Consider the following 13,939-nt stretch of genomic DNA (forward strand, 5'->3'; position numbering starts at 1 on the left):
CAGAATTAAATTTTTTTTTATTAAAAAAAATTGCGCTATTGTTTTGAAATTTTGCACGAAAGCTTTTGACCAAGACCTACATTTAATAATACACATATCTTGAATGATCGTCATTCACGTTATTTCAAAATTACCCTAAGTGGAGTCCTTTTAACATGTAATTTGTTTATAAGGTAGATCTTGTCAAAGTATCAATAGAGATGAAATCTAGACATATATCGCATTATTTTATGTCTTTATTGATTTATAAAGAAAATTAAACAGCTGTTATAAAGATTGTTTTCCTCTTTAAATTAAATAAGGCTAAGTGTTTTTGTAGCATAATGACACACAAAATGCAACATTTGTTTTGTAAGTTCATTTTTATACATGTGTGTGTGTTACTAGTACATGAAATATGTACGGTTTAATTTAAAAAAAAGCTATTTAACATTGTAAAAATACTGCAATGTCATACTAAAGTTCAGTCTATAATAATCACTTTTTACAGTGAAAATATAAAATATATTTCATAGTATTTTACAAATGTGGTTAACGCGTCGGACTAGTAATCTAAGCAGTACTGACCGCGTGGGTTCAAACCCTGGCAGGGGCAATTCGTTGTTTTTTTTTAGATAGAAACTTGACAGTCATTGCTTAGTACTGGTTGGTTCCAAGAACGGATTCGAGAGTGTTTCAATAAGCTTATAGCTTCTAACGCAATCAAACTTAAATAAATTTGTATAAACTAAATGCTTTGCATATTATAGATACCTTTCAAATAAAATTGAAATAAAACAGTTCTTTTTCAATGCAACTTTTTCTTAATACCATGTGTCATTTTAAGGCGGATTAATATCATTTGCATAATGTGTGAAAAGAAAATAGTATTTGGATTAAACAATATTTATTTCGTCTTCATATTTTCAATACAAAATAACAAATACATATATTGCAGTCAGAACTGATTAAAAAGCGTAAAGCTTCATGCCTCCAGATGAGCCAAACTATTTCAAGAAAAATAAACTTGGGGTAAAAATGTACAAAGATTTAAGATAAGTAAAATGATTCAAGTGATATTTTACATGTAAAGTGGGATTAATGGCTGATTTGCAATATTAATCACAATATTTCTACTGCGTTTGTAACGCAGTAAGGACTTTTTGTGTACATATTTCGTCCTCATTTTGGTAATTTACTTGAATTGTAAATTTGTTCACTTTACAATATTTCACAAAAAAACATTTCCAACATTTTCATAAAAAATAGCATGAATCTGGAGGCATGCTGCTTTAAAGCATATGAAACTTTCATTTAGCATTTATTTAACCAGCTTCAAAAATCTACAGAGGTAACCAGTTATTGTTTGAATGAAGAAATTATTATTACAAGTGTATGTTTTTTGCCATAATTATGTTCTTTAAAGTCAAATACCTGGCCACAAAAATAAAACAAGTTCTATTTGAAAAATCAGATTGAAATAACCGACACGAGTACACAAATAAAATTGTGTATAGCTTCTTAAAAGTATGTGAATTCTAATTTCATGTTTTCTTCGGAATACTTTATTGCACTGTTTCATGCTAAATGCTACAGATACATTATTTGAATCTGAAATCTTAGAAACGCTCTTATAAGGCACGGATATTTCCTACTTTCAAAACATTTCAGACAATTTCGTGTTAGTCATTAATTGTGTAGGGACGCGTGTTTTATTTACACGTTATTTGCAATTGTGTTTTTGTTATCTGCTGTTTAAAAACCTGACGGTTGTGGCCAATTAAGAAGGTACTTATTAAACAAGAGATTTCTTTTAGTGTACAAATCTTGATTTTTATGGAAGACATCGCCCAGATCTTTCGTGTTCTTTGATAAAAAATACGGCAAACTGGAAGAAGTTTGTGCGAAGTTTATGGCGATAATTGCACCTCTGGTGTTGAATTCTTGACGCGTACAAAAACATGTATTTCCGGTAACCATTTGGGTGGTTTCTAAATCAGAAAAAAATCGGTTGTTAAATAGACCATTGAATGATATCTTTAGACGGGAAATTATTATCTATTTTCTATACTGAATAGCATTTCCGAAATTCTTCTTCTTATAACTATTGTTGGTGTTGTTTTTGTTCTTTGTTCTTTTTTTTGGGGGGGGGGGGGTGCAAAGAAACGATTCGAATTGGTGTTATTGTTGTTTTGTGGCTGGAAATTGATACCTTGGCATAAGAAAGCAATTTTTTATTCATCTTATCGAAAATATCTGTAAAAAAAACTTTTGACAAGATTGTGTCTCCATTTTTTTAAGAAAAGTGATAAAATGTCAATATTTCTGAGATATGAGGGGGCCCACCAATGACGTTCTTCCAGGTTGTAATAAATACTCAGCCTCTTTTGATATGTCGAAACATTTATGGCGCACTTAAAATGGTTATAAAGCTGGGGTTCTCTTTTTCATATTCAGCATGGAGTTTATGATTAATGAGCCAATCGTCAACGTTTGTTACTAATTTTATGTTTTGAGTTTTTTGTTATATGCTTGCGCAGCAATAGTGTACATGTATATCAAAAAGAGTAGAAGATGTGAGTCAAAGAGTCTATGTATCATTTTAGAAGGGTAAAAAAGAAAGCTATATTTGGATACATTGTATTTTATTTACTAGATAATTGATAGAAATTATAAAAATACTATGAATGTTACCGATTTGAAAGAAAATGTTTTTATAGATTTTCTTGAAAATGAGTGCGTATGCATGAATTATTGTTACACACTTAAAAATAGAAAAGGAATAGTTTTTGTCCCAAAATTTTTTATTCTTTTTCTTTATATTATTTTGAGAACTGTTTGTTGAACCTTTTTTTTTTTTAAAATATCGAAGCGAAAAGCATTTTAAATAAAAGGAGAACGGCGAATTTACCCCTTAAAAACAGAATAATTTTAAAAAATATTTCCCAAGATACGCGTTACTTTAAGAGTTTAATTAATTTTATCATTTTATAGCGGTCTTTTACATTAAATATTTTTCAGAAAACAAAATTTTTACGTTACAGCCAGTAAAAGGGTTTGACCCAAAGTCTCACATAATTTTGCGAGTTTTCTTTTACTCGTTTAATAAAAAGTACGGTACGCAAAAACAAATGATCATCATTTATTGATACTTATGTTTTTTGACAAATACGTTGTTAAACATACATTGCAACTTTGTCCTTATTCATTGAAATAGTTTTAACAATGAACTCCCAAAATCATTATTTTTCATTGCTTATATAATTAATTACATTTTTCATTTAACTTTCTCCACCGTTTTTGCTTTTTTCAATCTATAATAATCCAATAGGTCTATGATTAATTCCATAAATTTCATAGAGAAAAAATAATGTAATATTAAATCAATTTCTACATTAATAATAGCAAAATAGTTGATGCCATGACATATATAAATGCTCTTCAAAGCACGTTTAAGCCTTCGAATGGAAGGGAAAGCTTTACAAGGTGCGATCAAATTAAAGATAAATTAAGCTGAATTAGAAGTAGGATGTAGAGTGCGGAAAATGTCCTTATATCACGCTATTTTCTCCCCGATTTCACCATCATTACACGGTTCAAGCCGGGAACCTCTCTTCAAGGCATAGAGACACTAAAAGTAGACAATAAAACTATTTTTATGTTATTTGTCGTTTAGCCGTTGTTTCGAACAGTTTTGTATTTTCGTTAAAGAACGCTTTGATCTATGGGTTTATGTGACAATAAAACCGGTTTTACCACCCTGCTAAGTATTTGAATTAAGAGTGTTCCAAAATCGATTGTTTAAAGACTGAGTTTTATATGGTTGTACAAACTAAACACGATCTTGAATAACCCTTCGTCTTAAAGAACATGTCAACGAGGTCAACCAAAAAATATAAGCACGTCATTTAATGTTTTCTCTTTTGTCAGAAATAAAAGAAATATGTCTATAAAAATCAGAATATGTAAATAAATATATCAGTCAGCAATCAGAGGCCAAGGCGACGAACACCGGTGAAGTGGACAATTAAAAGTGGAAGAGTGGTGATGGGGTTATACGTACAGGATATGAAGTTAACAATAACAGATTCTTACACAATGTATGAATATATTAATATACACTGTAAATGTAATTCGGTACAAAGGTTTATTGAATAAATAATAATTTTCATGATGAAATATTAATCAATTGTCAGTTGCATATGATTAACTGATTAACATTTCAAATATTATTGTGTATAGTATTATTGATTTTTAAAAAATTAATTTACAATTAAGTTTTCACTGAACTCATTTTTTGCTTTTGATAATTTATTAAACATTAAGTCTATTTGTTACTGATCCAAAATTTATTTTTTTCGGTTTTACACTTTTCCTTCATAATATCGTTTACAACCTTGTCCGTTTTATTTGGATTCTTTCATAAAAAAATGGGAATAAAATTCTAACTCTTTCAATATTCTAATAATAAATTTGACCGGTGTTAACGTTAGAAGCCCTGTGCCATATTATCTACTCGTTTATAGTTCTTTTATTACGGAAAGTCACAATTAATAAAATCCCAAATGACCATGAAAGCTGTGCCATTTCACGCTTAAGTTTAACTTGTCGGTATCTATTACAAAAATATCCGATTCATAGCGAAATTTCCATGATTTTCGAGATTATATTGTTGGCCACATGGACAATAATACTGATTTAATTGGCACAGAAATAACTAATGAAATTTTTATTTCTTTTTGAACTCGTCCAAATCTTCACCTCAAAGACCCCTTATCTCCCAGACACGCTCTGTGTACCTTAATATGTCCGAATTACGACCTATCCGAAATAAAGAGAAAAACGGACAATATTAAGCTGTTTTCCTCCTTTGGCCAAAGGTGTTACAATAACAAAATAATTAAATACTAAGATGAGAAATGGACAAAGAAATATCTAAATGTAGAAATAGTAGGGTGATTTGATTCTGAAATTGAAATGTATCTTTCTAAAAAGCTATAAAAAAATCGTGTTTTATTTATTTTTATGTTGATTTCTTTTGTATACATGTTCAAACAAATTTGTTAAAAAATATGATTGTTGTCAGATTTGAAAAATAAATTTATTATAGAATGAGATATACAATGTATGTATATTGGTGCAATCTTTTGCAAAACAGTACAAATGCACTAAACTTATATTACTTTTAGTAAAACACGCATTACTATTTTTGGTAAAGAACACATAAACAATTATTTGCCGAAATAAATGCTAATAAGCTGGTGGATAAAACAGTTTCACCGCATTTATGCCCGGACCTGACATTTCTTTGACGATTTTATCATAGAATGCATATTTATTCGAGTTTTAAATATAAATATCTGACAATGATAAGTGTCTTTTGTTATACGATTCACTACAAAAAAATTCAAAGGTCTTATTTTTTAAATTTTATTCTCATTTGAATATGTAACTTGCAAACTTTTCATTTTGGACAGGCGGCGCTTGTTTTTACTTCTTTAACATGACCATTATAGTCGTAGGTATTTGATTTAGTGCGAAATATTGTTTTAATAATGATTATATTATTTTAACCTCCACGATTGCATGCGCAATTCCGCTGATGACAGGGGTAATAATAAAGTCAAACTTGACGGATAAGGCCGTCTTTTTGGCTCGGGCTACCAATAAGGCAATCATAAATTGATAATAAAGAATTCAGTTTTTTATTTTTACATGCTAACGTGGAATTGTCGTTGTTGAATATGAAATCGCAATGACTAGTATTTCTCTTTTGTTTGTGTACTATTTTAATTATTTCATATGCTTTTCCTTAATCATTTGGGAATGTCAACACAATTTAGACATGTGCTTGAAAACGAAAGAATGCTTTTGGGCTTTGAAATCAATAAATAGAAACTGTAGGAGTTGGGAAAGAAAGCTCGCCAACATAGAATCATGAATAAAGAAATATTTTGTTGTTTTCTTTACTTATTGTAACAACTAAAATAAGATATATTAAGAAGAATTTTGAAGACAAATAAGTCTGCCATTGGTCATTTTCCTGCCTTACACAATAGCTGAAAAATATACATGTAGCCCTTGCTACTATTTACACTCGTTTTCTTTATTTGCATATTTGTCTAATACGATTAAATTTAATCGAAAATTAAACAAAATTACTTATATTTGTTTTAAATCTGTAATGAGTATCTTGTTTATTTCTAAATGCTTATTCGAAGAATGTTTATGAATTAAGAACTATTGGATGACTTGCCATGACTAATTTAAATTAAATGCGGAAATTACGGACAAATGAAGACAATTTATTATCAAAATAAGTTACGTTTAACGTTCATATTGAAATCAACTTACTGTCTATTCTATTTTGTCAAATAAAAAAGCAGAATAATGGGCTGCAAATGTCAGTTAATTTGTAGTCAGAGACAAAGCAATAAAATTTTAACGGAGACTTTTAAAGTTACCGGTAACACCGTTTTTTAAAGAATAATCTAATTTACGGGCGACATTTTACCGCGGAAAACGTTTAAAGTAAATCGGCCGGTGATAAAACGGAACATTTAGATTATGATGTTGTAAATTTACGCGTTACGTCGCATATTATGCAAGTTACGTTAACGTGTGTGGTAGAGTCGTTAACGTCGTCGCTTGGCGTTTAAACTCTATTATGACAACTAATTACTAGATGTACAATTCATAACGTTGTCACTGTTTGACAAATGGACCAGACCACCGTGACGCTGGCTTATTATATATGTAATATTCTTGAATCACAAAGTTTAGTTGCCTTTGATTTTATTCTGGTGTCTCCCATTTTGTCTGGCTTAACCGTAAAGGCAAAAAATATGACGCGTTTTATGATAATTTTTTATACATATCGCATTTATCAAAATACTGTCCGAATCTTGTTCATTAAGCAAATAGAAGAAAAAAAACATAATCATTATTATTCCTTTATTCATTTCCTGACCTTGGAAAATTATTCAAGAAAAAACGTTGTTTTATTTGTTATTATTGATATTCAATAATTTTATTTTTGAAAAAAATAATAATAAAGAAGATATGTTACGTTACAGTGTACTTCAATTAAATCTTTAAGTTTTTTAGATTCTTTTTTATATCCTTCTTTTATTATAAAAAATATATTTTGTAGGTTTAAGGGGTGCTGCCAAGTCACAAAAATGACTTGACGCTTGAAAGTATCAAATAAGCAACAATTCACAACAACAGCTGTAACGTTGTCCCAAGATAAGCACCCATGAAACAACACTTGGCATTTATTTCTTTAATTTTCCCTTCAAACAAAACAACAATATACTTTAAATATCATTTATTTTGTTTCATTTTGGTGTTTGTTTTTTTACTTATATCCGGGCAGGCAATATGCTACACATCAAATCGTTTCTTAATTTTATATACACCTTAAACACCAATGGATATTAATAAATCCCCCTCCCCAACACCACCTCACCCCAACCCTTTTGACCATCTTGCTGTCTGGCTGTTTCCCTGTGTTAAATTTTAATATCTTTGAATAATTCTGTATTTATTAGAAATTAAGCAGTGCTGTTTCCAATTCATTTTCGACGCATAAACTTGCCTGATTCATTAGAAAAATTGCAGATTTTCGTGTTGTTCTTTTGTGTCTAAATATCTTTATGATTTGTCGCATTGTTAAATGTCTTTTATTACATGCTTTTCGGTGGTTTATAGAAATATATCAGTGATATAAAAACTGGTAATTTCACTGTTTGAAACAGTGAAATTACCACTTTGATAATTTCACTGTTTTGAATTTAAGCCCCTTACGTTGTTTCACTGAAATACCAGCGTGCACAGAACTGGATACCAACTTAATGACGTGACGTCATAAATGACGTCACGTTGTATTATTATTTGGCGCGCTTTTCATTCAGTATTAGGTTTAATGTCTTTTTAAAACGTTTCTTTGCATATAATAAAAAGAAAATTTGTTAAGTTTAGTGTAATATCAAAATATATTTCACCTTGTGAACACCAAAAGTTCATATTTCACTCGTGGCTGCGCCACTCGTGAAATATACCTTTTGGTGCTCACTCGGTGAAATATATTCCGATCTTACACTGAACTAAACAAATATCCTCTATATATTTTAAAGAAAACCTTATTTGTAGGCTCATCATTATTCATCAATTTATATTGGGACATATTCCGTCGCCTTTCGTTTTTTGCAGCCATTGATGGATCACGTTTATTCTAATCAATTAAAGTTTTTGGCAATACATCCATCATAACTTCGTAAACATTCGGCAATTTTCGTTATTTTTCGTGTCTTTTAATCGTCACATAAGCTATTGCTATGCCTAGGATCAATAAATAGTCCGGAAAACTGAACGCTTTATTAAAGATAATAATGATAATAATGATGATGATAATTAAGACTTTATTTCAAGAGGTATGACCAGTCTTCCGTTATGAGAAATATATGTTATATACGGAAATTTACGAAGAAAGTCGAAAATACACGAACCGTTGATAGCTGGAATTTCCTAAATACGCATCTTGTTTATATACATCCTTCATTGTTTCCTTTTTGTTTTCATTCTTTTTTTTACCTGTCTACTTTATCTATCTGCATTGTTACCGTACAAAAACATTTTTAATGATCTTCGGGCAATCGATTATTTTGTTCGGATATGTGATGTAGGTCTATTAAAAACTGAACCATAAAAAATGAGTAATTATGCGTTTGAGGATTAATTGAATATTTTGAAAACAATAAATTTAACATTGATAATACATCAAAATATAAAAAAACGCCTCTTGTTTGTATATCACGCTAACTTAGTAGGTGAATTTGTCTTCTGAACGAATAGGAAATATATAAATTATTATATTATTGATAGTACGTAATTTGTTCAAAGCAAATCAACTGATAATTATAAGATACACCGTAACAATATGTTTTGTATTTTTTCACTTAATATCAAGAAATTTAATAATTGTTTCTTCAATATAAAAAAAAATGTTCCTATCTTTTCATTAACTTTACAAAACAAAAAGATTGATTTTCGCACAATGCAATGAGCATAACAAAATATATAATAATAATAATAATAATAATAATAATAATAATAATAATAATAATAATAATAATAATAATAATTAATAAAAATAATAATAATAATCAAGAACAGCATTATGGTAAGAGTAAAAATATAAATAGGATGAAAATTCATCAACGTTCCACAACATCATGACTATAATACCATTAAAAACATATATTTTAGTAATTTTACATATTAATACAATGTAGATCTATATTCATTTACAATGATATATTTCGATCAATTTTGAAATGTCTTAGAAAAGCTGTGTCAGTTCTGTATGTTGTACATTTGCATTGATGAAAGTACATAGAGTTCGAGCATTATATATAAAAAAAAGATATTAATACGTCTTAAGGGAAATTCAATGTAACCAGTTCTACACGAGAAGTTAAATGAACCTTCAACGAAAGTATATTATTTGATGAAATAATCATAGAAATAAGAGCTTAATAATTCTCTGTATCACGGCAAAAAGTCTAGCGTTTATATGCTATATAAAATATATTTCTATTTTCTGATGTTGTTGTTGTTGCTGTTGTTGTTTTTAAATAACATGAAACGTAGATATAACATATAAGAAGTAAAAATGTTATTACTCTATGCGGCTAATTTACACTGGCCGCTACTTATAGATTATAATTCATTTCTACTTTCAGGTGATATGCAGAATGCGATCCATTTACCCTCAACAACTTTAGCGCCGACGGCCGTGACCTTGAGAAAACGTCGTCGTCCGTACTCTAAATTTCAAATCGCAGAACTTGAGCGGGAATATAACAGTTCTACCTATATATCGAAATCAAGGAGATGGGAGCTTTCCCAACTTATAAATTTATCTGAAAGACAGATTAAAATCTGGTTTCAAAACCGGAGGATAAAAGCGAAAAAAATCAGCAAACATGATGGTGATTCGGATAAGAACGATAGTCCGGATGTTCCTGACATGGGAATGCACATGAGCCAATGAGAAACGAGTTAGCTAGTAACTGCTGAATTATTTTATGAAATATATTTTGATTGAGTGTAAATATGAGAATTATTTAAGAATAAGTTCTCATGAATGACTGTTATATACTGAAATGATATGATCTTCAAACAGTGTCGGACATACTTACAAAGCCTGTGCTGATCACGTGATCCATATTACACTCATTTAAACGCCCTCAGCAAACATAAAAGGGCTTTTATAACATTGGCTCTATATATGGAGCGCTTAAATCATAACAAATGCCAAATGTGTTTTTGTTGTGAAACCAGATTTAAACTTATTCACTCAATGTCAAAATCAAGGAGATGCGTTTATGGTGCATAAAACATAAAATGTTTCCAGTTCACCCGACAGTCTTGTCTGGTCCCGATATAACAAGCACATGGTCTATTTGCAAATGCAATTTTGCAATGAATTTAACTGCCTACGTAAGAGGGTGCTGTGATTAGGGGCACGAGATGAAATAATATATATCAAATAATGAAAACAAATAATACACGTCATGCAACGGAGGACGTTTTCTCGGCAAAATTTACCGGAAGTGACGTTGGAAAGTGAACTTTTGTTTTTGATATGATTTGAAATATATTTGTAAGTGTGTTTGAATATAAATGTCCCTACAATTTCCATGTAATTAATGTCTAGGCATCACGGTTTGAATAAAATATATCCTTGAACCTGTTAGCAGCTATTTATAGAGTGAATAGATAAATAATGATAAATAATCTTCATAAATTACTGTATACTATTTATAGCAGACAAAGACATAATGCCGAATGAAATATGTTAGTTAGCTAGTAATTGAAAATTAGCGCACATTATTATGCAGTTGTTTAATTACAATATAGCGATACATTTCTATTTGCGCTATATTTTTAACATATTTGTATTTTAACTAGTTCTATAATATGATAAATAAATATCCTGAAATATTTTTTTTCTTTTAAGAATGTATGTTTGTGCTTATATAAAGGGTAAAATTCATGTACAAATTAACTCCATTTTCAAATAAAAATTATACTCATTTCAGTTTAAAGTAACATTTGTGATTTATAATTAGAAATACAACACAGTCATCTTTCAAAACTGAATTCGGCTGTTTTGACTGGAATATGAAGTATATAACACTCGTTGAGTAATAAACGTTGAGTAATTTCTTTTGTTATAGTCAATTTTTCAAATGTGTGGCATAAAAAATACAGTAACATGAAGATTGCTTGTTGAGAACGAAAAATTGCATGGCTCTTAATTAACAACATGTCTAAAAATTGTGCTAAGGTTTGTACAAGAAAAGAAAAATAATTTCTATGGGTTTTGTTGTCAAATATGCGTGTATTTTAGTATTCTCTCGTACAAATTAATTTCAGCAGCTAAGAAAAAATATATATTAAAAAAATGATAAAAAAGAAATACAAAAAAGTTTTATAATTTTATGATTAAAATATCGCGTGAACTTAAAAGTAAAAAATATTCATCTATAAAACTATATCTTTTTGTTTCTTATAATATGTTATTTTTTGCCTTGTTAACTATGTTGAGATGGAGATTAATTTTAGTTATTAATCTTACTTTATTTGTTATTAAATATTCGAGTATTATTATTTTTAGTTTAACGTTTAATAAGTTTTCAGGCATAGTATAATCATAAAGTTACAAAGTCATCGTAGAATGTTTTTTTTTAAACGTACTGAATTTAAACGAAATTAATTGCCTTTGACGTTTATTCCATAATTTTTGTACAACTTTAAGTATTTTTGTAAAAGAATTAAAAAATCGTTCGTTTTAAAATGAATCCTTCTTTTGTTTATTATTGTAAGGAGTTTAAAAGTATCATAATGATATTCACCTTTGTAAATTATTAAAAATAAACATATCAAATTGGTTAATAAAATTGATATAATATTATTTCAGACCAAAACCCAGTTTATAAAACATATTTTGATAATAATTTGGCTAAATAATAAAAAAAAACATTCGTATAACCACCCGGTAAACACCGCTTAGTATATTTCGTTAATTTTATTATTTTCATAAAATGATTCTAAATAATACTTTGCCCACAATAAATGGCAAGATTATTTAAAATATTCTACGAATCTAAAAGTGTTTACTATTTAATAAATTTAACGATGTTAAAGAAATATTTCGTTTGAGAAAATTTAAGATACAAATCATGTTCGGCTAAGTTTAGGCTATGTGGTTTGTTTATCGTCATAAAGTTCCACATGTATATTAATGGTATTGTATTGAAGCCCAGTCGTGTGTTATTTGACGCATGGTTAAATCATGTCTTAAATGGTTTTATTTACGAGCAATTTTCTCTTCAAAATATATGTCCATCAACTTTGTAATAAAATTAATTGAAAGTAGAACTTAACATGTGTTTAAAATAAAATATCACTGACTAAAAGGCACATATAAATGTGATTATATTGAAAATGAAAAAAGTCATTTTCATATATGAATTTAAAAACAAAACTTTCTTGTTTTTAAGAAAGTTCAAAGAATAATTAAGGTAAATTATTCTAGCTTTTGCAGTCAGTATATTAATTCTAGAGTAGATTTATATTTAAAAAATGTATTTCATATATTTTCTACAAATTCCTCTTTATCAGAGTTAACTTTTTCGTCAAATTAACGTGCAGTTAAATTTCATTTATAATAATTTTCAAACATTTATATATTAATATAGAATACATGTTTATCAGCTAACTTACCTTAAATAGATCGGGGCTTTTTCAGTTTGTTTTTTTTAAAGTTTTTTTTTCTTATTTTCTTTTTCACCATTTTATAAGAACATAAAATACAAAGGTTTGACTTTTGTTTAGACTAAAAACTCTAAACATCTTTATTTGTTGTACATTTCTTACAAAAAATCATTACAAATGTTTTAAGAAATATTTTATTTACATTACAAATACATACATGTATAATATTATGTTGTTCAAGAATGACAAAACCAGTCTTAATTCACTGTTTATTATTTTAAAAGAACAGCTGCTATTAAATCGAAATAATGCCACTTGAAATCAATATTCATATATAAATATAAGCTTTTCATTTGGAAACAAAACATTATATAATATGCTTACAAATACATGTTTTGAAAATCATATCTACTGGCAGAAACACTTCTGAGGACAAATTATTGTCATTTTGGTAATTACACACTTATAGCATATCAAAAACTGATTAAATCATAAAGGTGTATTGTAAAAATAAATATATAGAAACATATGATTATTGCCCTTTTTCTGTAACTGATTTTTTTATATATATTTGTTTTAAGGCATTTCACATATAATGTTTGTTTGTTTTATTTGTTTTGGTCTGATATTATTGTGTAAAACATTTTTAAAACAAGTGCAGTATATCTCCGTTTTTATTGTTGCTGAAAAAGACAACACTGTCATTCTTACGACAATACAAGACCATACATTCTCTGTAAGAAAAAAGCAACAACATGAAATATATTGCTAAAACAGCCGATAAGTGTTGAGCTGTCTTGTTAAATCGTATACGCTTTGAAGACGACATGAGTGTTTTTGGAGCTGTGAATTAAAACACATTTACGTTATTTTAAAATAACGGCTAATATCCGGGCATTTAATGACGTTAATTCGTCTGCAGCTAAGTTCAACTTATTTACGTATTATTTCATTAATTTGACGGATGGGTTTTTTATACCTTTTCTCTGTTTTTTTTCTTCTTCTTTTTCTTTTTGCCTCATGTTTTCATTGTATACTTTCATTTTAATTACTTCCATTATTACTTTATTATGATGTTCTTCAAAAGGTTTCCTATGTGTATAACGTGATTAAAATGTGCTCAGAACTTTAATTTGTTTTGTTATTATTTCAACAAGTCTACAGAATTGCATTA

General features: G+C 28.5%; 1 protein-coding gene across 2 annotated transcripts in view; it reads left to right on the plus strand.

Moving 5' to 3' along the window:
* Positions 1–10,573, plus strand: part of LOC132756957 (homeobox protein Hox-C11a-like) — a 53,392-nt gene extending 42,819 nt beyond the window's left edge. Inside the window, exon 3 of one of the 2 annotated variants that reach the window (XM_060748105.1) lies at positions 9,702–10,573. In XM_060748105.1, the coding sequence (XP_060604088.1) occupies positions 9,702–10,036 (335 nt within the window). In that variant the 3' untranslated portion in view covers positions 10,037–10,573. The remainder of the gene's footprint in view (positions 1–9,701) is intronic. The other variant, XM_060748111.1, reaches the window with a different exon arrangement.
* Positions 10,574–13,939: the final 3,366 nt, after the last annotated feature.

This window comes from Ruditapes philippinarum, unplaced genomic scaffold, assembly GCF_026571515.1.
Source record: "Ruditapes philippinarum isolate M1 unplaced genomic scaffold, ASM2657151v2 ctg433_1_1_1_1, whole genome shotgun sequence".
NCBI lineage: Eukaryota > Metazoa > Mollusca > Bivalvia > Venerida > Veneridae > Ruditapes > Ruditapes philippinarum.